This window comes from Mauremys reevesii, linkage group 4 (genome assembly GCF_016161935.1).
Source record: "Mauremys reevesii isolate NIE-2019 linkage group 4, ASM1616193v1, whole genome shotgun sequence".
Taxonomy (NCBI): domain Eukaryota; kingdom Metazoa; phylum Chordata; order Testudines; family Geoemydidae; genus Mauremys; species Mauremys reevesii.
Window position 1 is genome coordinate 27800173 of NC_052626.1, and position 25618 is coordinate 27825790.

A 25618-nucleotide genomic window follows, 5' to 3' on the forward strand; every position below is an offset into this window, starting at 1 on the left:
ATTTCCAGATGTGGGCACGTGACAGGCATGCGTACCCATGTATGAAATATAGATAGGGATCACACATCTTGAAGAACTTCAGTTACAGGTATGTAACATCCATTTCATACATGACTTTGACACTTACTCACTCATTCCTGAAAAGTTCAAATATATGTGTTTAGCTCCTGCATAGTGTGTGAATTATATTTATGTAGTCTTTTTTGAGAGATACTAACTCTTAAGGCATTAAAAAATAAGTACACTATTTTTGATGTACTATATAATATCTTAAACTGTGTATTCATTTGTTTTCCGTTTGTTACTGCTAAAAAATTAAAAAAACCCTCTCAAATTGGGTATGGCTGTCCTTCCTGCCTAAGGTATAGTCTTAGTAGCTAAAAACAACTCTGACTTTCAACAGCTATAGTTGACCAAATCTTTTGCTTCTCTCAATGAAGATATACTTCTCAGCCATGTGAGATTGTGGTAGACTGTGGACCATATACCGACAAAAGTGGGCTGTATGAAAGATTGTTAAAAGAATTGGATGAAGCACTTAACTTTCTAAATGACTGCAACATATCTGTACATTCAAAAGAGAGAGACTCTACATTAATTTCTAAACAGGTAAGGACATTATGTCCGATGTAAAACATACTTAGATTTTTATCGTTGCTTGTTCATTGCTTTCCAAGTTAATTACAGAAACTTTTATTGTAGTTCAGCCAACCTAAAATATATTAACAAAATTAATCTTAATTTCCTGTGACTGATTGAGAAGTTTTCCTTTGAACCGTGGGTGAAATCTATTGAAGTCAATAGCAGAACTCCTACTTATGTCCAGGATTTCACCCCCTAACTCTGTGACTTTAGAACTTTGTCAGACGTGTGGATCATATATATTTTCTTTTTCATTCTGCATAATTATTTTATTTCTTATATATTGGCCATTATTGTTAAGACCCAGTGACTTTTCCAAATAAAATTTTAATAGTGCAACCAAAAAAAAAAAAGGGAAATGGTGCTTCAGGAAGTATTCTGAAAAAATTTCCCCAGTTGGTGTCACAAGATGAAATAAACTCTCAGACAGATACTCTGCTTCAAACTCTTCCGCTTCTTTCAGTTCCCACATTCTTTGGGTCTCTTCAGTTACAGGAGCATTGCCTACATTACCTGCCAAATAAGTTGTAGAGAAAGGAGTGCAAAATTGCACAGGGATTGCAAAGAGTCGTCCTGATACCTCTGAGCAGTCAGGAATGGAGAGGCAGAGAATAAGGGGAAGAGAGAAGGATAGTGTTTTCAAGTGCAATTTTCTAGAGCTATAAAAACCTCATGGTGCAATATTTTAACTGTATTGTGATGCTTTCATTGTAATATTGAATCAGAATGTGATGGGTCATGAATCTGTTTTAGTGATATAGCAACATCACAACACAATGTCAGGATGTCACACTATAATGTTTATGTGGCATTTGGCCGCTTGACTCAATGGCAAAGATGCCTTTCCAGCAGGTTGAGTACTGTTGCACTAACCCTGTTTAAATTAATTGAAATGAAATTTGTTTTTTCTTTACTGTTCTTTTCTCTGTTTAAAGTATAGTTTTCATTTTCTTAGTTTAATTAAAAAGGTTTCCTTTGATAGAATAGACTTCATGAGCTCTAGTTAAATACAGTGAATAATATACAATGAATTGAGAGCCTTATTTGTGGAATTTCTTGGTAAATTATCAGTCTCAGATAATGATGCAGAAGTGCCTATGGAAAATATTGCCTTGTTTAAAAACTTGTTTCCCCATTAGTCTCGGGGGATAATACTGTCCAGTTGCTCATAACTGCATTATGAATTATTTTTTAGCATAATTATTTTAAGGCAGATTTCCAGATTGCAATGCCATCGGACTACAAAATAGTAATTAAATCCTTCTTGTCCAAGGACAAAAATGCTAAAATATAGAGTGTAGCTCTAGTGGCTGGTGTTTCTGGTGAAGAAGTATTTTTACGTTTTCTCCTATCATGTTTGTGGGGGACTTCTAAATGAAATAACTGTAGCTATCTTTTACAAAGAAACCAACCACTATTGTGCTTACAATGAGGATTATCCTCATATTAGAAATGAAAGCCCAATATAAAATGAATAAATTACTATATCCTGTTGAACTGGGGTTTGAATTCATTTGTTGTAGATACTGTCAGACTGTCGAGCTGTGTTGGTTGTTCTGGGACCCTGGTGTGCAGATAAGGTAGCTGGAATGATGGTGAGAGAGCTACAGAAGTACATCAAACATGAGCAAGAGGAGCTGCACAGGAAATTTTTATTGTTTACAGACACTTTCCTAAGAAAAATACATGCACTGTGTGAAGAGCACTTCTCACCTGCCTCACTTGATCTGAAATTTGTAACCCCGAAAGTAATAAAACTGCTTGAAATCTTGCGCAAATATAAACCATATGAGCGGCAGCAGTTTGAAAGTGTTGAGTGGTATAATAATAGGAATCAGGATAATTATGTGTCTTGGAGTGATTCTGAAGATGATGATGAGGATGAAGAAATTGAGGAGAAAGAGAAGCCAGAGACAAATTTCCCTTCTCCCTTTACTAATATTTTATGTGGAATTATTTTTGTGGAAAGGAGATACACAGCAGTCGTCCTAAACAGGTAACGCTTTTAAAAATGAAAATCTTAAAGAATGTAACACATTGCCAAAGGGAAAGGTATGTTAGAGTTATCTAGGAAATTGTGTTGTATTTCAGGAAAGCCACTCCATTTTGTATTTGAGTCAAATAAGAGACCTAGAACATTCGTCCAAGAACCACTATGAGCTTTTGAGTAAAATTTTCAGAAGTACTTTAGTCACTTTTGAAAATAGGACATAGGCTCCAAAATCACTTAGGCACCTCTGAAAATTGTATCTTTGCACCATATATCAATGTGATTCCAGCTTAGTGGAGCCCAAGTTTATAATTGTAAGTTTAAAAAAAAAGTTTATACATGCAATACTGGAACATCTGGAGTTTACAAAACTCTTTATTCAGTAAAATGTCAAGCCCTTGTGTTCCTTATCAGCAACAAAAAAAGGTGGCCACTGGGGCATCTGCCAAAAAATATTGAAGATGTGTGCAATACTCTAGTTGCATAAGGTATGTTTTTTTCCTGAAAAGGTGATCTGCATTAGCTATACATTAGCACCACTTTACCAATAAGTGCTGATTGCCCCAAGTAAACAATGAAAGAGGTACTTCAGCAAATAAATTAACGTTTTTTTCTGTTTTTAAACAGCTAATATGCTGAAAAAATACCCCCATACAATTTTTATTTTGTGCATTCATCACATTAACATTAAATATTTTTACTTAAGTTATAAGTTTAAACAATATCTCTCATGGAAGGAAATGAAAAGTTATTCCTCCTAACAGTACATGTCCTCTACTCCACCATGCACAAGCACACACCTTGCCGTTTCCACAGCTGCCGTACACCACAGATCTTGCTTCACAGCTTTAGCGCTGTTCCGTTTCCACTCTTCTGTTCACATCATTTTACCAGAATATTTTTTCCCCAACAATAGAAGTTGGTTGTGTAGGAAGATATTAAAGGGTTTTATGCAGAAGGATGGTTTTTTCTGTGGTAATTCCCTGGGTTGTTTCTACAGCTTAATTAGGGAGGTTAACACACCTGTGGGGATGCAAGGACAACAAGAGAATGTTATCCTTCAATAGTTGTGCATGAGCTCTTAGTTGGAGGTTTTTCTGCAGATTTTATCCTATAAGGGGGAGCAACCCTTATGTGCAACCAACCCCCTATCAATCAAGTTTGCATTCACCAGTCCCTGTCAATCACGCTTGCATGTACCCTCCCTCTCCTCATTCTCTCTTCTCTCTCCTCACCCCACCAAATCAATCAGTGGGATTTGTATGAGCATGCTCCTTGCACTCATCTTTCAACCCCTCTCTCCAATTCCAATCAGTCTTTTGTGTACCCAGTCCCCATTCAGCAAGCAAGGTTATATGCCCCATCACTCAGGTTTGTGTTCACTCCAAATACATTTTCAATTATAAAAATAGTGGATAATTGTTAAAAATGACCCTAAATCCAAAACTGTCTTTAAAAACAAAAGCAAACAAAAGCACACTCTGTTGCATTAGGGTTCCTCAGGATCCACCTCTCTGCCAATTTTTGTGTAGATACCTGTTAGACAATATTTTTATCAGTCAACAAGGAAAAGTTTCAGACAGAGCCCAAATTTAAAGACTTCCTGTTTAGTTTCTCTTCATAATTTTTTTTTTTTACATAAATTCCACGGAAAATTCAGAGGACACAAAAAGTAACTATGGTTGAAACTACACACCAACTGATCTCCTCCATTTAGAGAGAAACAGGATTTTATGCTGACTGTTAAGCCCATTTTGGAACACAACTGTGGAGTCACTACTAGGCACCTCCATATTTTTTGTGGGTTTTTTTCCCCCCAACTGTAGACACATTGGCTAAAGTTGAGATTTGGTAAAACTTTGTTGCACTCATAAAATGTTTTCATATCTAGTTACCTGTTTGCATCCAGAGACACACAAATGAAAATGTTTGCCACGCATGCACATATGCATTCTGAAGAGGCATAAATTAAGCCATGTCTGTTTGAAGATATGGCCCACATTTTATTGAAAAGCCTGCAGCAGTTACAACAGCTTATTGATTTTTGTTCAGTGGCGTTTGCAGTAAATGCTTCTTATTTTTTTTTAAACTGCATAGCTAAATAATTTTATTTCTTTTGGAAAGAAACGTAATGTTCTGCACCTGCCAGTACTTAAGATTTATTTGAAATTTGGGCCTGATCCAAAATCCACTAAAGTCAATGGAAAGACTTCCATTGACTTCCGAATTTTGGATTAGAACATTAGTGTGTGTTAATTGAATGTACACTTCAATTATTTGATCACTGGACATATCCTTTGAACTGTGCATTTCCCCACATGCACACTTTCAATGTATTTTTTCCTTTTTCTTTGCCTTTTTGCACCCATAAATGGATATGTTAATGGAAGTGTATTATGTGATACAAGTCAAGTCTTCCAGTGAAATGAATACATGTTTTTAATAACTTTTAAAAAGTTCTTTACATTTAATGAAATCTGATAAATGTGCCTGGCAACCTGAAATAAAGATTACATTATACTTCAGGGAGTAAAGGGGATTATGAAGTCACAGTTAATATAGACTACTAAATTATACATTTGATTCAAATGCTATTGTACTTTTTCCATTGCACTGTACATACCTGCATACTTTATGTGATTTATAAATCAAACTACATCCTGGCTGCCACAACACTTCAAACTTACAGTACTTTAGATTTATAAAGAATTAACAAAAAGGCACTTTATCTTAAGACTCCGGGCAACCTTCATATAAATTATGGTGACCAAAGTATAAAATGAGTATTGAGCATCTAACTCCCACTCCAAAAGTCAACCACCGAACAAAGATTCTCAAAAAAAGTCTCCCTGCCCTCATGCAAGTTCCAAACTTAACCTTCATCAAACCCTTCCCTCTGTATAGAATCATATGGTTAAAAGGTACCATAAGGGTCATCTAGTCTAGCCCCCTGCCAAGATGCAGGATTTGTTGTTTTTAAACCATCCAAGACAGATGGCTATCCAGCCTCCTTTTGAAAACCTCCACTGAAGGAGCTTCCACAACCTCCCTAGGCAGTCTGTTCCATTGTCCTACTGTTCCAAAAACATTTGTGAATAGATTGGGTTTACAGATTATTTGGAAGGTCAGCAGATCCAAGGTGTTTCAGACCAATGGCTGAAGACCTCTCACTACTGCCAGTTCCTTGTCCTTTCAGTTGAGAGGGATTCAGCTCAAAGGCATCCGCTGCTTGCAGTTGCAACAATAGGGCACACAGAGAAAGGCAGTCTTCCCAAGTCGGAAGATCCCAAAACATTTAGGGCTTTATAAGTTATAACCAACACCTTAAATTCCACCCAGAATCCAATAGCCAAGCCATGCACATCACAAAGTGGGGCCAGATCAATATATAGTTACTGTTGACTTGTTTTGTTGCTGTTATAATAATAATAATTACACTTGGTCTGCAGCTCCTGGAATTATGTAATGGAGTCTGATACTGGTGGTAAAAAGGGGTGCACGGATATGTCTACACTGCAATTAAAAATCCTTGGTTGCCTTGTGCCAGCTGACTTGGGCCATGTTTAATTGTGGTGTGGACTCTCAGGCTGGTGGGAGGGTCCCAGAGCTCAGGCCGCAGCCTAAGCCCAAATGTCTATACCGCAATTAAACAACCCTTTAGCTCCAGGCCTGCGAGCCTGAGTAGGCCGGCACAGGGCAGCCTTGGGAGTCTAATTGCAGTGTACACATACCCTGTGGCAGAAACAGGTAAGAATTTAATATGAAATGATACTTAACTACTAATTCCTTTCTTTAGAAACTAGTATTATTGCCTAAATTGTAAATATTACTGGTCAAACCAAAAATTTGCCTAATCTATGTATAGTAATGATCACATATCATTTTCACCCATTAGTTACAAATGCACAACAAAATCAGTTGTCATACATTATTAGATGTGTGTTAAAAGCATTGGTTCATTCATTACCATAGGTATTTTTAAACTTGTATTTCAGTTGTATACCTCAGGGAAATGTGGGGGGAAAAAATCTATTTAAGAAGGTTTCTGAAATACTTTTTACTATTTTTGTCCATATAAGGAAAACACAGTATATGTGTGACATTCCTGGGTACAATCCAGACTAATGAACAGTTCTGTCACCCCTGCCTTGTAACATTGGGTGCCTTACAATGCCTTACTGAAGGGGCTCCCACCTGTGCCACTCACAAGCAACCTTCCAGCATGCAAGCCACACCCTAAGTGTTTGTATGTAACTACAGCCTGCCAGCCACACTTGGGTTTTACTCTGTCTCTCCCCAGCCTTGGTTATACTGTAGGGTGTCCCCAACACAACCTCAGTCTTAGATCTCCCCCCCAGAAATCTATTCCCACTACTGCCCAGCCCTCTCCTGAATAATACAAGTTTTATATAAAGTCCATTATTACTTTAATAGAAATAATATGCATGCAACTTGCCATCCCAATTGGATTTTCCCAGAGACTTCAATTTAAACACACTTGCTTAGATAAAACAATAAAACAAGTTTATTAACTACAAAGAGAGAGATTTTAAGTGAGTACAAGTAATGAGGCATAAAAGTCTGAAATGGTTACAAGAAAAACAGATAAAACACCACTGGTGCCTAACTTAACACACTATGTCATAGTCGAAGCAGAGCTTTCTCTCCACATCCTTCTTAGGATCAGGTCAGGACCCGATCTCCCAGAATCCAGCATAATTCTTTGTTGCTTCAGGTACTGTTAATGCGATGGATAGGGAGAGAGAGGGAGGTGCCTTGGGGTGTTTAACCTTCCTTTTTATAATTTCAGTCCCCCCTTTGAAAAACATTTCCAGCTGGGTACCAGGGAAACAAAAGCCTATGAAGAAAGATGTTCCCTGCCGCTTGTTCCTCACCAGTTTGAGCTATCTTTGTTTCCTTTCCTGCTTGATGACTCTGTTTACTGCTTAAATGCAAATTAAACAGATCACACATTCCTTTGTTTGAGATAGACCTGTTTGCCAACCTCAGTTTGGAACATACAGAGTTTACACCATATAGTAGAATCTTATAACTTCCCATACAGTGTTTCTCCACACATTTTATCAGCAAATTAGGTTTTCAAATGATACCTTACAAGGCATATCTGTACAGAGATAATTACAATACTGTGCAAGTTGTGAATATATGGATGCATTCTGTCACAGTATGTTACTAGTTCATGGTTACAAATAGAAGTAAAGATCTTAATACATTTTCCTGTAAGTAATTGCCTATAAAGTTGTGCACTTTGAAATGTTATATCTCAATGTCATTAATTGTATATTTCTCTACAAGTGAAGTGCATTAAGACCTTATAGAATCTTTAAGTAGAAATCCAAATTTGAGATTTCTTACTTTTGATCATCTTTGATGGAATAAAAGAGCTTTAGAGAACAGGAATGTCATCTATAAGAAGAAACAACGGTAAAGATTTTCAGGGTCTGACTCCCCTCTCTCCCACCTTCCCCTCCTCCTCCCCCCCCAAATCAGGCACATAACTGCCCTCCCAATTTTCTGCAATAACCCTTTCTAGTGGCTGGACCAGGGAGGGATTGATGTCCATACAGCCTTTGAACTAACAGACTCTGGGTCTTTTAACACAGGCAGTAAAGACACATTTTTAGACCCAGAGATTCCAGGTTCATCCCCCACTGCAGAGGACTCACCATGGGGCATTACATTTCACAAGCAATTACTGTGATTATACACACACGTGTATTTATACAGACAGATGGCTAGTTGCTTAACTTATTCATGAAATCACAGTGTTGTACAGACAAATTTTTAGCTTATTAGGCCTATAAGAAGAAGGGAAAATACAAAAGAGACCTACTTAAAAATGAATGCAAAAGGATGAATAAATATGTATAATCATATAATCCATGTTCAGTATTGAGAATTTATTATTAATTTCACCAACTAATTGAAAACATATTTAGATTAAATAAGAAAGATACAGGTCTATATTTTTAATCACAGTGCTAAACATATCTATATTCTCATTTCTCAAAACATTACAGCAAGTCTTAAAACTTTTTGTCATTAGCATATATGAACAGAAAATATAATTTAAATTATGCAGGTATTATCCTTAACATTAACCTGATAATCTTACATTCCAACACAATTATCCATAACAGTAAAACAATTTATGTATATCTCACTTTCTAATACTACCTTATTTAAGCTGCAAAGAATCAAGTGGGTCTTGAACTGTTTTGTGCTGTGATTGTGGAGTCAGTGTTCTTTTGGAAGCTTTGTTAATTTACAGAGCTAAGCTTTGATCATACAGCTAGCTCCTTGGTGCACGGGGTCCACCCACACACAGATAGTTCCAGGGTACGGGACCTTACATTTCATGTTCAAGATGTTTTTATTTGTGTGTATGTGTGTGTGGTATACACACACATGCTTTTCAGTTTGCTTTTCTATTTTTGAATGTGTGCATATGTATACCTATACAGAATACACATTCAATGTAGCTGACAATGCCACTACAGATAAAGGTGTAAAATGTTTGAGTACAGAGATCTGTAACATTTAGAATAGATGTGAACACTTGGTGCTGGTTTCTTAGTTTCTGTCCTTTGTAGATTTTGACCAAATGACTAGTGACGTGGGATCCTGAGTTCTAGGGTGTCCAATATGAGGTCCCTTGGGGTATGTCTACACAAGAATAAAAAAACTGCTGGAGCCCGAACTTGAATGTCTATACTGTGATTTTTAGACCCACAGCCCTAGCTCAAGTCAGATGATGTGAGCCAGCTGCAGCTGTGTTGCAGGTCTTTTACCCCCATGTAGTCATACTCTATGGGGGGCCTTTTTATTCCAGTGGGGATACTTGGCACTTCCTGAAAAGTAAGTCCCTTTAAAGGTGTCTCAGTTTGGGCACCCAGAAACTGAGGAATCCCAACATCACTGGTCCCTTCTGAAAATCTTGGCCTTCAAGTATAGACTTTTCCATAATAGACCCAAAGCATGTGCGTATGTATGCAGTCCATCTTTGATTATCCCTACAGAAGTTTTCACCATAAACTTTCACTTTTAGAAAAAAAAAACATACTAAGGTCATTTGTATATATGTTGGCAAAGTACCCGATTACCAAACTTCAATTTTTAATATAGGTCTTACAAACGAAAGATTAACTTTCATTTTCTCAGCTATGCCTGACTCCAAAATGTGTGTAATATTCTTAGGTTGATAAAGGAAGCTGGAAAACAGGATCCAGAGCTGGCTTACATCAGTAGCAATTTTATAACTGGACATGGCATTGGAAAGAATCAGCCTCGTAACAAACAGATGGAAGTGGAATTCAGAAAACAAGAAGAGGTAACTTAATTGAAAAGAATTATACAATAGTACTATGTTCAGAATCATTTAATTTGCAGGCAAAATCTGTGTTCAGTAACTCCTGGAATCTCAGGAAGTATTCTGACTTGACAGATCTTCAGATTGTGGTGCAGATGTTTTTACAAAAAATATGTGCTTAGAAAAATTGAGTGGTCAAGTTATATAATTTAATAGAATTTAAAATAACTAGTTTCTTGTCTTGTCGCATAATCAACCACTTAATTCTCCTCTAATGGGTTAACAGTGCTACATTACTGTTTCACAGAAAATAAAGTGTTCTGGAATTTCCTGACTGCTGTGTAGAATATTAAGCTCTTTTGTAATAACAGTAAATTGCTGATCATTAAAAGCTCAGATTTACATTGAGTCTACTGTAGAATAAAAATCCTTGGTCTTGAATTTTATGTTGGGACCTTTTAAAATTTTTTTTAGCTTTTAACTGCATTTTGGATTTGAACTTGATAAAAGCCATATTTATAACCTGAACCCCAATAATTGCCTTATTTAAAAAAAATTAAAATCACCTACCCTATTACAGCCTGACGTACTTTGATACCATTAGCTTATTAAATTCAAAGAAATAAAATGTAACACTGTTGCCGGCACAGAGGCCCGAGGCGACAGCAACAGTGGTTCGTTGCCCGGTGTGCATAGCACTAATTGACACACCAAGGTGGAGAAGCAAAAACCAGGTTTATTTGAGCCCAGATAAGGTGCAAGGGAGAACTAGCAATCTCAAATCCTGCACACCGATACAAGCGGTTTTCCTCTCTTTATACATAACTTCAGCTAAGCATTCCCATCACCCCCACACTCCTCCTCTCCCCCCACCTTTCATTCCCATGCAGCAAATACACTTTGCAATAGCAATCACATGAAGCAGTTAAGTCATACTTGGCAAAAAAACCACCTTAGCTCGTTAGCAACTCTTCTGTGATCAGTTATCTGTACTTTCCCACCGTGGGGGCTACGTTTTCATGCATATAACTTTAATTACAGCACCTGCTTTCCGCCTATCTTATTTAGTATTGGCTACATCTAGTATCAAGCAACCTTGCCACTGCCAGTAATTAGCACATAACACAAAAGGTTACAAAAGTTTAGTAAGGCTAACAAAAGCACTTTACATAAAGGTACTTTGGGTCAGATAGGCCCAAAGCCATCCTCCCGAGTTACCTAGATTTATGCCTAGTGACACCAACAACACTTTTAAAAATACTTCCAACTTGATGATAAAATCTATGAAAATGGAACATCCTAGCACTCTGAAATCTGTATTTGATTAATTGGGCTGGGTGACTGATTAATTTTGCATTACAAGGTTTGTTAGAATGTATTATTGGCCAGGATCCTTGTTGTTGTGTAGAATGTTTGTTTGGGCTGTATGCATGATAGGGAGTGGGGGAACATTCACAAATGAAAGACTTAGAATATTGCTCTGTATTTTTCAAGACTGTTGTGAAATGGTGATGTGGTGTAACAGGTATTAAGTAGAGCCCATTAATGATTTAGCAACCAATTCATTTTAAAAGCCAATGGTTATTTTAATAAGATCCTAAAACAAAAGTCAGAGGACCAAAATTAGGGAGATTTAGTGTTTTAGCTGAAGGGAAAATATTGAGAAAGAACCCTCATATCTATCATTTAAAATACTTGCAATTTAAAAACAGTTGAAAAGTTAATCTTTGTTAATCCTATTTCAAAATGGAATCTCTTTTGAAAATTAGTATATCCAACATTTCCAGAAGGTGGGTATGGGCGATGGGATGGAACACTTGATGATTATCTGTTCTGTTTTTTCCCTCTGAAGCACCTGGCATTGGCTACTGTCAATAGACAGGACACTGGGCTAGATGGACCTTTGGTCTGACCAAGTATGGCCATTCTAATGATCATGCCTACATTGAAATTTGGAATTAGTAAATACTGTTGGCAATTGTTCAGTAACAAACTTGATTTAAAAAGTAGCCTAAAACCACATGAACTGCAACAAGTAGTTTACTGTAATTTATTTTGTAGGGGAGGGAGGCTATTTCTTTCACACATAGTATAATGGGCTATACATTCTTAGGGTTTTTTTCCCTTTTAAGTGAACCTGATATTTACTTCCTTTATCTTCCTTTTCTGGATTTTACAGTATAGTTAGACATTGTTCTTTTTGCAAGTATTTTTGTCTGAATTTCTTATTTCAGTTTGTTTTTATATATCTGTTGTGACTTTTCTTTTAGCAGGTTGACCATAATTAACAGAAACATCAACTGTGGAAATTGTCATTTCCAAAGTGATGCTTCAACGACAGAAATACTGATTGGTTATTCCCAAATTGATGTTCAGAAATGCTTTTCTGAACACAACATTGCTGAAGTATAGCCAAAAGATATGTAGCATTGTAAATAAGCGGGTTTTCCCCACCCTCATGATTAGAGGTTTCTACTTTTTTTTTTAGATTCCTTCATAATTTGATATTTAAGATTTAATTCCTAGGAAGCCATACTGTCTTTCTGATTAAATGTTGTTGCTCTGAGTCTCTGAAAAGATTTTTTTATTGTTGTTTATTCTGGTTGAACACTGTAATCCTTCTGATTCTTTTTAAACATGTTTTTAGAATTTCAATTACATCCTTTTGGGTTTGTTTTTTTTATGTAGCATTATAAAATTCATTAAAAGTAATTCAAAGAGTTATGTACAGAACTGATTTCTTAGACATTTCTTTTCTTGATTACTTTTATAGGTACTTAGAAAATTTCGAGCACATGAGACCAACTTGCTTATTGCTACTAGTATTGTTGAAGAGGGTGTTGACATACCAAAATGCAATTTGGTAGTGCGTTTTGATTTGCCCACAGAATATCGTTCCTATGTGCAATCCAAAGGAAGAGCCAGGGCACCAATCTCAAATTACATCATGTTAGCAGACACAGACAAAATCAAAAGTTTTGAAGAAGATCTTAAAACCTACAAAGCAATTGAAAAGGTATGTATCCAAAGGCACATACTTCTTGGCTAGCAGTGTAGTAAAATAAAATGTATGTATATATAGTTTCTCATCACATTCTGTTCTTAAAATGTTAAGATCCTCAGAAACAAATGCTCGAAGTCCGTTGATACTAGTGAAACCGAAACTGAACCCATCGTGGATGATGATGATATCTTTCCACCCTATGTGTTGAGGCCAGACGATAGCAGTCCAAGAGTTACAATTAACACTGCGATTGGACACATCAATAGGTATGAGGCAAATTCACGTTTTTCCTTACACTTTGACATCTTCAGATACTGAAGTTCTCCACTGACTCTCACAACAGGGCAGCATAAGGCATGGCACTGCAAACTTCCCCATAACACTATACCAACATGCTTCAACTCTGTTCTCAATGAGATCACCCCAAGTTAGAGAGGGCAGGCCTGTTGTCAGATCCATTCAGTCCTTGTCTGAGACTGCCAACAAGGATACCAGTTCTGATGGTTGGTATTAGTGATGTGGATTCCCTTTCTACTAGGAACTGCACAGGGATGTGAACATAACGTGACTGATGTGTACTCCCATTGCTTAATGCATTGCTGGAATGTACTGAGTTACTATGGTGATATGGGCTGTATAAAAACCTTTGTAAAATAGAGACCACCAGCACATTTAATAAAGTCCACCATTCAGCCATCAAATGGGTAGAGATGTAGTTGCTTTTGACAAGGCCAAATTTAAAGAAGTGCTATAGTTGAGAGAGGCCACATAAAACCCTCTCGCTCACATTTCTGATAGTTTATGATCTGCTGTCTTATTTTAAAAAGGGTATTGGATGATGACATTAAATCATTTTACTTTACTAAATATTAATTTTGGGAAATTCAAGAGAGAGGCAGAACTAAAATCTTCCATACTTCCTGCATTAGTAATTTGAGAGTCCCTGTAAGCTGTACATAGGATCTTACTTTTGGATTTAGAAAGATAGGCTTTTTAAAATCTATTTCAAATTAGGTACTGCGCAAGATTACCAAGCGATCCATTTACTCATCTGGCTCCTAAGTGTAAAACCCGCGAACTACCTGATGATACATTTTATTCAACTCTCTACCTGCCAATCAACTCACCTCTTCGAGCCTCTATTGTTGTAAGTGCTTGGCATGGGGATGGAAATAAGTGAATTATGTATGTATATATACGTGAATGAGTTTTCCATTGGCATTAATTTGTAGCCAGTATATATGCTGCTTTTTTTTTTTTTTTTTTTTTTTTTTTGCTGTAACACACTCTGTAACTACCTGCAGACCACTTCAGCTTCTTTTGTTTGTAGTCTGTTTTCTCAGCAACTTCCTTTCAATGTACATCCCAAAGACTTTTGCTGCTTTTCCTGCAGCCTCATCTTCATACACATTTGCTTATTTGAGTTGTGGGATGTGCTTCAGATATATATTTCTGCACTTTGCATAGGCAGTATAAGAGTTGATAATGTTTTAAAAAACAGTAACTCCTTTGTGATGAGTTTTAATGTCTCTTCTGAGTTTATTAAACTATTATAATGTTTGTTAAGTTTTGACCATTTAAATATATAGGTAAACTATGTACTGTTAAGGATAGATTTAAGATATTTTGTGAAATATTTTGTAGGGTCCTCCAATGAGTTGTGCAAGACTGGCTGAGAGAGTGGTAGCTCTTATTTGCTGTGAAAAACTTCACAAAATTGGTAAGAGTCTTTGAAAACAAGGATCTCTTTGATTAAGGAAAAAAAATCTTTATATTGAGGCATTTGGAAAGTTGTAGGTAAAGACTTCTGTCATATATAATATGGTAGTGGAGTTCATGGTTTAACCCCCATTGCGCAATGTTCTGTGATGTGATCATATAATGAAATAATTTAACATGCATCCATGTAGAGGTATAGAATTTAAGGTTTTCAAGGGAATCTCACCACTGAATTTCTGTGGTTTTTAAAATGGTAAATTCAATATCAGTTGCAGTAACATAACTTTTGACATGGAATATGGTTTTTATATAGGAAAAAATTTCAGTGTCAGCTAGCAAATCACATTTCCGAGTTCTGGTGTAATTTGAGGACTATATTTCTCAGCCATGAGATAACCATAGAATATTATTTTCTAAAAGTTCATTATAACAGCTTTTGTTATGTACAATCCAAAATTCAATGCTTAAAGTGGCAGCGTCTCTAGTTAACTACAAAATATTTATGAGAACTCTAATTTCTTCAAATGCTGGTCCTATGTGTGTTCCATGTGTAAGTATGCATATGCACCATACACCTGAATCCAGAAAGATCTTGCAAGTCGTGTCCATTGGTCTGCCTCCAAGCCCAAGTTCCCTTTGGGCTCTGCACCAGGGATATAAGGGGAGGTGTGGACTGACTCCTCCAGTTCCTTTGTACCACCACATGGCCTGAGTTGGTATCCTCCAGTGTCTGGAGCTATCCTCACATCAAGTTTGTCTTCATCTTGTAAATATAATTGTATATACTTTAAGTGGTTTTATAGTTTTTTGTATTGGTAGTGTAGTTTAGTTCCTCATGTGGTGGGGAACCCTCTCTGTCTCCCCTTTTGGGAGTAGAACTATGCCAGAATTTCAGGATTCGAAAACTCTCCATCCCGCTTTTGCTCTTTCTTGGTCAGTGATGACCACCTAAGTTCCCTCTTGGCTGCATAATGGGGCAGTCTGCACACCAAACCCCTCATTTCCCCCCCCTTGAGCCCTTACCTCCCCCCACACCAACCCCCTGTCCCAACCACCTTCTGCACCCCAAACCCCTCATGCCTAGCCCCACCCCAGAGCCCACACCCCAGCCAGAGTCCTCACCCCCCTGCACCACAACCTTCTGCCACAGCCCTGTGAAAGCTTCCATGATACCAGTACCAACATTGGTGCTGACCACAGCCTTAAAGAGTCGAAGTTCCATCAGCTGCCAGTACCGATGAGCACCAGATGGGATCCTCTCTCTCCAGCTCTGTACCAACCCAGTCCTGAAAGCATCCGCCAACAACTAAGTCTGTCACAGCACCAGATCCAACAAAACTGACAACCAGGACTGTTTGTACTCCAGAATGAACTGAGACATACACTACACCAGAGGAAATCTTCATCCTCCCGGACTTCCAATTTTCTCTATTTTTTGGCCTGGTCCTTCTGAGGCCCATATTGACCCCAGAAGAGGACACCACTTCAAGGAGGAGTCGTCACTCCCCCTATTCCATCCATAAGCCAGAGTTTTCTTCCACTGTGTCTTGGACCTGTCCTCTGCGCAAACAGGGTTACCCTCCAAGAGAGCACTAGTATCCACTGTCTTGAGGTTCATCCCAGCCAGCCTTCAACCCTTCATACTGGCCCTATTGGCATCCATGGGACCCTTATGCATGACATACCGAATCCATGCACTCAACCAGAGAGTCTCACCATCCTTCTCCTACTGGACAAGAGCAGCCAGTTCTGCAGAAGTATGTGGAAGAGGAAGATGATGAACTGGATCCTCTGATACTAGCAGTGCCAACAGGCATATCATCTTCCTCACCTGATGAGGTAGTTGCCCTGTCTTTGCTCTCACCCAGTGACCCTAGGCAATACCAAGCATTGTTGCAGACATTGGCAGCAAAGCTTCAAATTCCATTAGAGGAAGTTCAAGATATGCAGCACAAACTCTTGAACATCTGGCAGCTGACTGGATCCAATTGGGTAGCATCCCTGTGAATAAGGCAATTATGGAGGCCAGCTAAAGTGGTATGGTGTACACTGACAATTTGTACCCCTACTCCTAAGAGGAAGAGTTCTTGTTCACCAGCGCTACCCTTAACTCCCTAGTAGTGCAAGCAGCTATGGAAAGATCCAGGCAGCGACACCCAGGAACTACCCATACGTACAAGGGTGCTCAACACCTTGACCTTCAGAGGAGAAAGGTATTCACATCCATCAGCCTTCAGTTGAGAATTTCTAACTACCAGGTCCTTTTATGAACTATGCAGTGTTACTGGAGTTCAAAGATAAAACTCCTCCAGGAGGATAGGACTCAATTCCAGACCCTTTTTGAGGAAGGTAGACTTGTGGCAAAACCTCACGGTAAGCTGCAGTGGAAGCAGCTGATACTGCATCAAGATCTATGGCAACCATAATAGTAATGTGCCAGGAGTCATGGCTCCACTCTTCAGGGTTCCCAAGAGAGATTCAGAACACCACCGAGGAGTTGCCTTGTAATGAAACTAAGTTCTTTAACGAGAAGACAAACAAGTCTTTGCACTTGTTAAAAAACTGCAGGTCAACCCACTGCTCACGAGGCATTAATTCTCTGGGCCTGAAGAGGAAACATCATAAATGATCATATAAGCCAACGCCTTTTTCCTTAGCCTTTCTATCACCAATGACCCTACAAAACTGTGCAACAAGTTACAGAAATCAAGTTATACAGTCTCCTCCATATCAGTGATAGCTACCCAACCTCAGCCACCAGCTAAACTATAGAGTGAGTGCCACCTCAGCATCAAGGGAAAGGGTTCTATTCCAACTGTTTCATATTTCATAATAAAAAGGGAGGCTGGGGGGATTCTTGACCTACATCAGCTAAATACCTTTATTTACACATTAAAATTCCGCCAATGGTTACGTTGGCGTCAGTAACTCCTTCCCTGGAAAAAGACACATGTTCACAGCTGTCCACATACAAGATGTTTGCTTTCATGTGAACATCCATCTATCCCGCAGAAGGTTCCTCAGATTTCTGGTAGGTCAGGAACACTGTGAATACAGGGAACTCCTGCACAATCTGGCAACAGCACCCAGGATCTTTACAAAGGTCTTTTCAATGGTGGGAGCACAGATGAGATGAAACAGCTACACCATCTTCTTGTACATGGATGACTAGCTTCGAACAAGTAGATAATGCCTAAGAGCTCTGTTGGCAACCTCGTCATTACTCCTATTTTTTGGCATTATTGGCAATCTACATTAAAAAAATCTGTCCTGATTCCATGCAGAGCAACTGGACTTAACTACACCAAGGGCCTACTTTCCTGTGGACAATTCCATGCCATGAGCAGTCTAATAAACCAAGTCACTCTCAGATGTCGAATGGTCCGGTTCTGTCTTTCTGTGTTAGGCAAATAGGCATTACATAGGTATAATAGCCTTTCACCAGGCATCTCCATTATCTACATGTGAGATAATTATCTGGCTCCTGTCAGCATATACATCAGTCAGGCACACCATGAACTCTGTAGTGACAATCGCTGTCATGGTCAGAGATTCACTCATCTGGTGGACGAACTTGGGACATGTATATGTTGGAGTCCATTTCCTAGCTCCCCTAGCAGACATGACAATAATCACATTCACATCCCTTGTGAGCTGGGGATCCCCTGTGGATGGACACCTCGGAAAGCCAGTATGCATATCAACCTCCTAGAACTAAGAGCAGTCAGGTGGGCCTGCAATGCATTCCTTCCATTTATACAATCCTAACATTTCTAGATAAGGAAGGACCTTCTAACTCAAGAAAGCAGCAGGGTCAGGCATCCCAACCCAGATTCTCTTCATCTCACAGCTTGGTATTTGGATAGTTTTCAAACCCAAAGCATTCATGTTTGGCAGTTGAACTATAACAGCAGAAAAGATTCTATCAGAAGATATTACCTAGGCACAGGTAGGCATTTCTGTATCTAGGCACAACAGATTCAGTATTATCAGAGTCAGCAGGTATTCCTGCTATTTTAAGACATTGAGTCGCTATATTAGCTTGCTGTGGCCTCACCTAGCAGCATCAGTGCATGCAATCCTCTGATTGATAGCTACTCTTTACTCATTTGGTATCAACCAGATTCCTAAAGGGTTTGACCGGGACTGATCCACCAGTAATGAAGCCAATGCCACAGTAGGACATCAGTCTTGTACTTTCAACAGTTACCAGGCCACCTGTAGAACCGTTGGCCATCTGCTTAATGTCCTACCTATCAAGGACGGTCGCCTTCCTGGTTGCCATTATGTTGGTCAGAAGGGCGAATGAGCTGGGGGCTCTTATGGCTGTCCCACCCTACACTACATGTCACAAAGTTACAGTATCCTCTCTCCTTCATCCGAATTCTACATAAACTAATAGATTCACTTACCAGTATTCTTCCCAAAGTCTCACACCTCGAGAAAAGACTTCTTTCTCTTGAGCTCAGATGAGTACTGATGTTCTACATCCAAAGAATGAAACCTTTTAGGAAATCTCCTAGACTGTTTGTTGTTGTTGCTTGACCTCATGCTTGTTCTGCTATATCTTCTCAGAGACTCTAATGGTATGTCTACACTGTAATTAAAAACCCATGTCTGGCCCATGCTAGCTGACTCGGGCTCATGGGCCTCAAGGTAAGGGGCTATTTAATTGCGGTGTAGGCTTCTAGGCTCAGGCTAGAGCCTGAGCTGTAGAACCCTTCGAGGTGGGAGGCAGCCTGAGCCCAAATGTCTGTTCCACAATTAAACTGCCCTGTGAGCCTTAGTCAGCTGGCACAGGCCAGCCATGGGTGTCTAAATGAAGTACAGCCATACCTTGCATGAATTTTTATTTATTTATTTATTTTTTTAAAACAAGCACATCTATTCCACTAGAGCACAGAAAGCCTATGTAGCTTCTCTCAGAGAAGACTCTCTACTGGACATTCAAGGTGGCAACCTGGAGTTCCAGCAACACTTTCGCAAAACATTATATATTGGCCCAAGACTCTTCTGCTGACATAGCCTTTGGAGCTGCAGTCTGGCAAGCATATATACTGCCTGCATCCTTGCATCCTCCTCCTCTTTGAATACTGTTTGTCAGCAATTGTGTGGAATACACATAGGGACCAGCACACAAAAAAGAAATGGAAATTACTTAACCTGTAACTGGAAGTTCTACAAGATGCATTCCTATCTGTATTCCACTACATACCCTCCTTCCCCCCCGGCTTTGAATTACAACTGGATTTGTGGTAGAGAAAGAACTGGAGAGGCGTTTTTTAATAGTTATCTCTGTTTGTTGGAAATTTAAATACCTGGAGAAAATGAATGAACTTTCTGGGAACTGGTGGTTCACTGGGCAGTTTTAGTTTTAACTTCCTCTAATTTTGATTCTTAAATGGCTTAGAAAAAAAATTAGGCCTTATAGTCCTCCCATTTGTGTGCTTGGTCCGCACTTCCACTTATATCCCCAGTATAGAGCACAAGGGAAACCAGGGCGCAGGCATGGACCAATAGACACTATTTGCAAGATTTTTCTGGTCTCGGGCTCATGATGTGCATGTGTATCCACATGTGGAATACAGTCAGGGACCACACATCTCGAAGAACTTCCAGTTAAAAGTAATCTCTATTTCTAAAGAGGGCAAAGCAGATTTTCTCTGAGCCATAGAACATGGTCAAAAAATGAAAATCTCATGCTGACTTCAGCTGTATCGTTGCTAGTAAATATGTTATAAGTACATTTCTCTATTGTTTTTTAAAAAACACACTATCCCGTAGAATATTGCTAGAGGTGCGCTAAACCAGTACAGAAAGTCTGTACATATGCAAAGAAAAGGGAATAAGAAATCCTGGGTAGTTGACATTACTATGTGCAAATTAGTCAAATCAAGTAATTCAGTCCCCGGCTGCCTTTAATTGGTGTGGGAAGTTGATTTTTCTGTGACAACTTCAGCACAGGGAGAATATTTAATTTTTTTATTTTCAATGTACTTTGGAAATCTAGAGTTCTGCATCAGTATTATTTTTACTCAGAACAAATTAGCAACTTTAACTGGTAAGAAGTTAATGTGTACACGGTATCATGATTAGCATGTTCTCACTACTGTTTACTGAGGCCACCTAAATATTGTGTAGCGTCTAAAGGTATGTTTACACTTTAATTGGACACCGGTGGGTGGCCTGTGCTGGCTGACTCGGGCTTGCGAGGCTTGGTCTGTTTAATGGCAGTGTAGATGTTCAGGCTTGAGCTGCAGCCTGAGCTCTGGGACCTTCCCACCTCGCTGGGTATTACAGCATGAGCTCTAGTCTGAACCCTAACATCTACACCACAGTTAAACAGCCCCTTAGCCCAAGCCCTGTGAGCCTGAGTCAGCTGGCATGGGCCAGCTGCAGATTTTTAATTGCAGTGTAGACATACCCTCAATTCCATATAACCTGCAAGATGCTAGTTATTTCATTGAATGAACACAGCTAATCCATAATATTTGAAAAATTGAAATGTGATTATTCATACTACTATTCACCTGTAACTCATTAATAAAATTAGGTGAACTGGATGATCACTTGATGCCGGTTGGAAAAGAAACGGTTAAGTATGAGGAGGAACTTGATTTACATGATGAAGAGGAAACCAGTGTTCCAGGAAGACCAGGGTCTACAAAACGAAGGCAGTGCTACCCTAAAGCTGTTAGTATCATTAATTGCTGTCCACATCTAAGATTTAATAGATTCTGTTATAGCCTAGAAATAAGACAAGCTTTCTAAGTTTAAGTCTCTAACTTGTCTGACAAAGGAGTGTTTTTTAAATGAAGGTTTTATTTTAAGGTGTGTTTCAAACTTTTCTTTACATTAAAAAATGTATAGTACTGACTTCTAGCTGCAAGTCTGTCTCTCTCTCAGAGAAAAGAGGGTAGGTACTAGCTGTCAAGGTAAATCTATTCAGAGGAATGAAAAGTATTTTGCATGCTAGCTAGCAATTTTTTGTTTAAAAAAAATTAGCTAGTTGCATTTTATCCCATGTATAATTACTATGTATATTATAGCTTTCAAAGCTGGTTGAAAGAAACAAAAAGAAGTTATGAAGTTTTGGATGAAGTTTCTTTTCTTATTTTGAAAAAAAATTGTCTAGTTGTCATATCCAGACAGTTTTTCTTCTGTTCATCACAAAGATAGCTCTCTATCCCTGCTGGGGTCTTGAAAATCATGGACCAAATTCTGTTGTACCAGTGCAATTCTGTTGAAGTCAGTGAAGTTTCACTAATGTAATTGAGTGGAAAACTTGTCCCAAAGAAACTAACAAGTGTCAGAAGTTTGTAAAACTTCAGCATCCAGTTCAATATGTCAAAGTATAGAAAGTAAAGAATTTCTTTTTCTGAAGTCTGTGAAATGAAGTCGTGTGACTCAGACTGTTGTAGTGTTGTGGGTAATTTTGACTTTTGGACACTTCCAGAGGCAGAACTCGCTGCTTTTTATTAATTTCAGATATTTAATTTTGATTTAAAGGTTTACCATTTGAACATGGAACATCAGATTATTTCAGTTTGAACCTTAAATTGGTAGAGATTACTTTTTTCAAATAGAGATTTATTAAGGCACAGTGTTGGTGTTATTCACGTTATTTTATAAACATGTTTATCGCTTTACAGGAGTATTCTTCTATTAGATTTGTTTAACATAATATATAATAGGACAACTAGTGCAGAGTTGATCTGTCACTTTGACAGATTTGTTATAAGCTGCATTCTTTATTCTTCATCATGGAAAGTTCCAAAGATTCATTATGATGGGTCTTCAGCTTGCTTCCATAGATGTAGAACCAGCCCTGTCAATCACTGGTAACAGAAGAAGGCCCCATTCCCTGAAATTCCTTCCAGAGGATTGATAATTAGTAGTACAGGATATATCCTTTCAACCAGTGTATTTTGTAGCTGCTCAGGAGGACCATGGCAACCTCAATTAAAAACAGAGGCAAGAGACTGGAAAGGCAACCCAAAGGTTCTACCATATGCACCAGTCCAGATCCAACCTGGTGTCTGTCCCAGAAATAGACTTGGTGCGCACACGTATCTCATTCCTCTCCATCAAGGACTCGGTGATCCCAGCTGAGGGAGATTTTTCCACCAAAAAGACATCATGGATGGGAGAGTGGACTCCTTAATCAGAAGGAGTTGCAAGGTGACTGTGGACATCCACAACCTCTGTGTACTTTGCAAGAGAAGTTTTGTGTCATCTTTCTGGAAAAATTCTTTATCAGCAGCCTTCAGTCACTGAAGGGATATTCTATTGCTCTCACCCAGAGCAGTGGGATACAATACAGTATCATGTAGGCATATGTAGCATCAATCGTAGAGAATATTTGTCCAGGTAAATCAGCTTCTGGCAATTCCCACACTCTCCAGTGGGAAGCTTTTTGGAAACCAATGGATAAGGTAGTCACAGACATTGGAAAAATCTAGGGAAAACTTGGCCCTAGTCAGATATTATAGAAAGGAATATAGATAACATGAAATTTTCAGTCCCGGAAGTACAACAAAAGAGAGGACCTCTTCAGAAGCAGTCGATTGAACAATCTAGGGTAAATGGGGAAAACTTATTTTGTACAGCACTAAGAACTCATCAGTTTGAACCACTGGAAGAGGTATTGTCATATTTCCTTTCCATCAGAGTGTCCTTCCCAATATCTGTTACCTCAACAAGGTGACTTTTTGCAATATGGAATATGCTCAAAAGGCTCAGTAAAATACCTGTCATTCTGAGATGATTTTTCAAACTGGCAAAAAGAAAACTCTGTTTTTTTTCATAGAAATCAAGAGTTTTTCCCGAGTTTTTGTCCCAAGTCTTTACATCTGGAAAAGAAGCTTTAGTACACTTCAGATCTATAAGAAGCACTCAGCGTTTTTTATGTAAAAGCCAAGAGGGTATCTAAAACACCTAGTTTTTTAATTAATCCACATGGATCATTTTTCACTCCTACAAAATAGTAAACCTTACTCGTATATCAAATATCAAATCCCATTTCTTAAGAGTAATGATGAGCACAGGAGCAGAGAAGTTATATCGTTTCTACGAGGAGAGCTGGAAGGCAGTCACATAGTCACCATAAATGCATATGTTCACTGAAATCCACAGATTGGTCATCCAAATTTCAGCCAGTGTCATTTTATGCAGAAGAATTCTGTGGCCAGTGCTACAGCCAAGGAAAGATGGGGTGTAGATATAGTTTCTCATTTTTTGGTGTACATAAGTAAAGGTTGAACTTGCTTCTCATTTTGGAGGCATACTACTGAGAAAATCCTAGTGCAATGGGTTTTTGAATCTTAGCAGAATGAAGAATGGGAAGACTTATCCAACCTTTATATAAAATCTGCCTTTACTTGAGAAATAAGGTCCATAGAGCATGGACACAAAGGACTCATCCAGAGATGGATAGATATGGAAAATGGCATTCAAAGCTTTCAATTTATTCATAGGGAAGATTATTCTGGTGCTCTTCAGTAGGAGAGGCTTTTGTTTTTCAGCGTAGAACACAATTGTTAATTTAGGAAAGTAATACTTGTCTCAGCTAGCAGGAATTTCTGGGCATGAGGCATTCTCCTGCTGACTAATGACTGTGAAGTCTGGTTTTGACACCAACCTGCAAGTAGGCTGAAGACCAGTTATAATGGGTCTTGTTGTTTAAAAAAAATAGGGTGGGTTGGAATTCAGGTTAGTTTGTGTGAATTTTCCTATTCTGCCTTTTAGAAACATATCTCCAAAGGTTTTAATAAAGTATTATAGTTTTGTTTCATACCAGTCTCAACAGATCTTATGAAATATTTGTTCTAGGAATGAGAATTCAAGTGAACTTTGCTGAAATAGTCATATTAATGTATTTCTCTCTCTTTGATTGTAGATTCCAGAATGTTTGAGAGATAGTTACCCCAGACCTGATCATCCCTGTTATCTGTATGTAATAGGAATGGTGTTAACTACCCCTTTGCCTGACGAGCTCAACTTTAGGAGGCGAAAGCTGTATCCTCCTGAGGATACAACACGATGCTTTGGAATACTGACAGCCAAACCTATACCTCAGGTAATGAATCTGACTTTCTCTTACCCGTCTGTGCCTGACAATCCTACTACTATTCATGACTCAAAGCACTGAGGCAGGCCAGAGACCAGAGCACATGTCAATTCTGCCAATCTTGAAAACTGGATCTCCAATTATCATAGAGTATTGTCTACAGTTATATCCACAGTTTAACTTCTTCCTATCAAACATTTCTCATTGTAATTTTATATTCTCTGATTGAGAGTGCCAAATTCTTCTCCTAAGGTAGGACATTTATGACTAGCCTCATCTGAGCTGAACATGGGAAATAAGGCTAAGCACAGGCTGAGGAAATATACCTCTTTCTGTGTTTTTTCCCAACCATCCATTGAGAGGGGTTCTGTGCTTATGTTGTGCTCAGAACAAATCATGTTCTGTTACCTGTTCAGAGGGCTTGTCCACACAATACCAACCATGGCCCTGCACTCAGCAGTATCACCAGCACTCTGCAGCTCCTTCAGCACCTCTATAGCAGCAGGACTCTGTGGCATCACAGTGCAGGGGTAATGGACACTTTTAGAGCTCTGCTGCTCCCTCACTGTAGTGTCCACCTAGCATTCCTGGGGTGCCTATCCCACATTCATCAACTCCCTCACTCCCAGAAGTCTGCATCTGACTATTGGTAAAGGTAATAACATCTCCCTCCCCATAAATCATCCCATAGATGTTGTGTGTTATAGGGACAGAAGCCCCATTACACATCCTCCTTCTCAGCACACTCCTCCCCCAATGCCGTTCAGACCCTTTGGGCCACTCATTTATATTTCTATGCCCTTCTGGGCACAGAATCTTATCAGTCAGCCTCTGGGAAACTATGTAATTCCAATTACACAAAGC

The 25618-nt window shown here is 38.7% G+C and overlaps 1 protein-coding gene across 15 annotated transcripts in view; it reads left to right on the forward strand.

Annotated features, from left to right (window-relative positions):
• The window catches only part of DICER1 (dicer 1, ribonuclease III), a 100795-nt gene that overhangs the window by 53444 nt on the left and 21733 nt on the right, over positions 1-25618 (forward strand). For all 15 annotated transcript variants that reach the window (XM_039534752.1, XM_039534751.1, XM_039534758.1 and 12 more), the window contains 9 exons: positions 441-609; positions 2166-2638; positions 9851-9983; positions 12736-12978; positions 13078-13232; positions 13981-14113; positions 14611-14686; positions 21239-21378; positions 24584-24763. In XM_039534752.1, the coding sequence (XP_039390686.1) occupies positions 441-609; positions 2166-2638; positions 9851-9983; positions 12736-12978; positions 13078-13232; positions 13981-14113; positions 14611-14686; positions 21239-21378; positions 24584-24763 (1702 nt within the window). The remainder of the gene's footprint in view (positions 1-440; positions 610-2165; positions 2639-9850; positions 9984-12735; positions 12979-13077; positions 13233-13980; positions 14114-14610; positions 14687-21238; positions 21379-24583; positions 24764-25618) is intronic.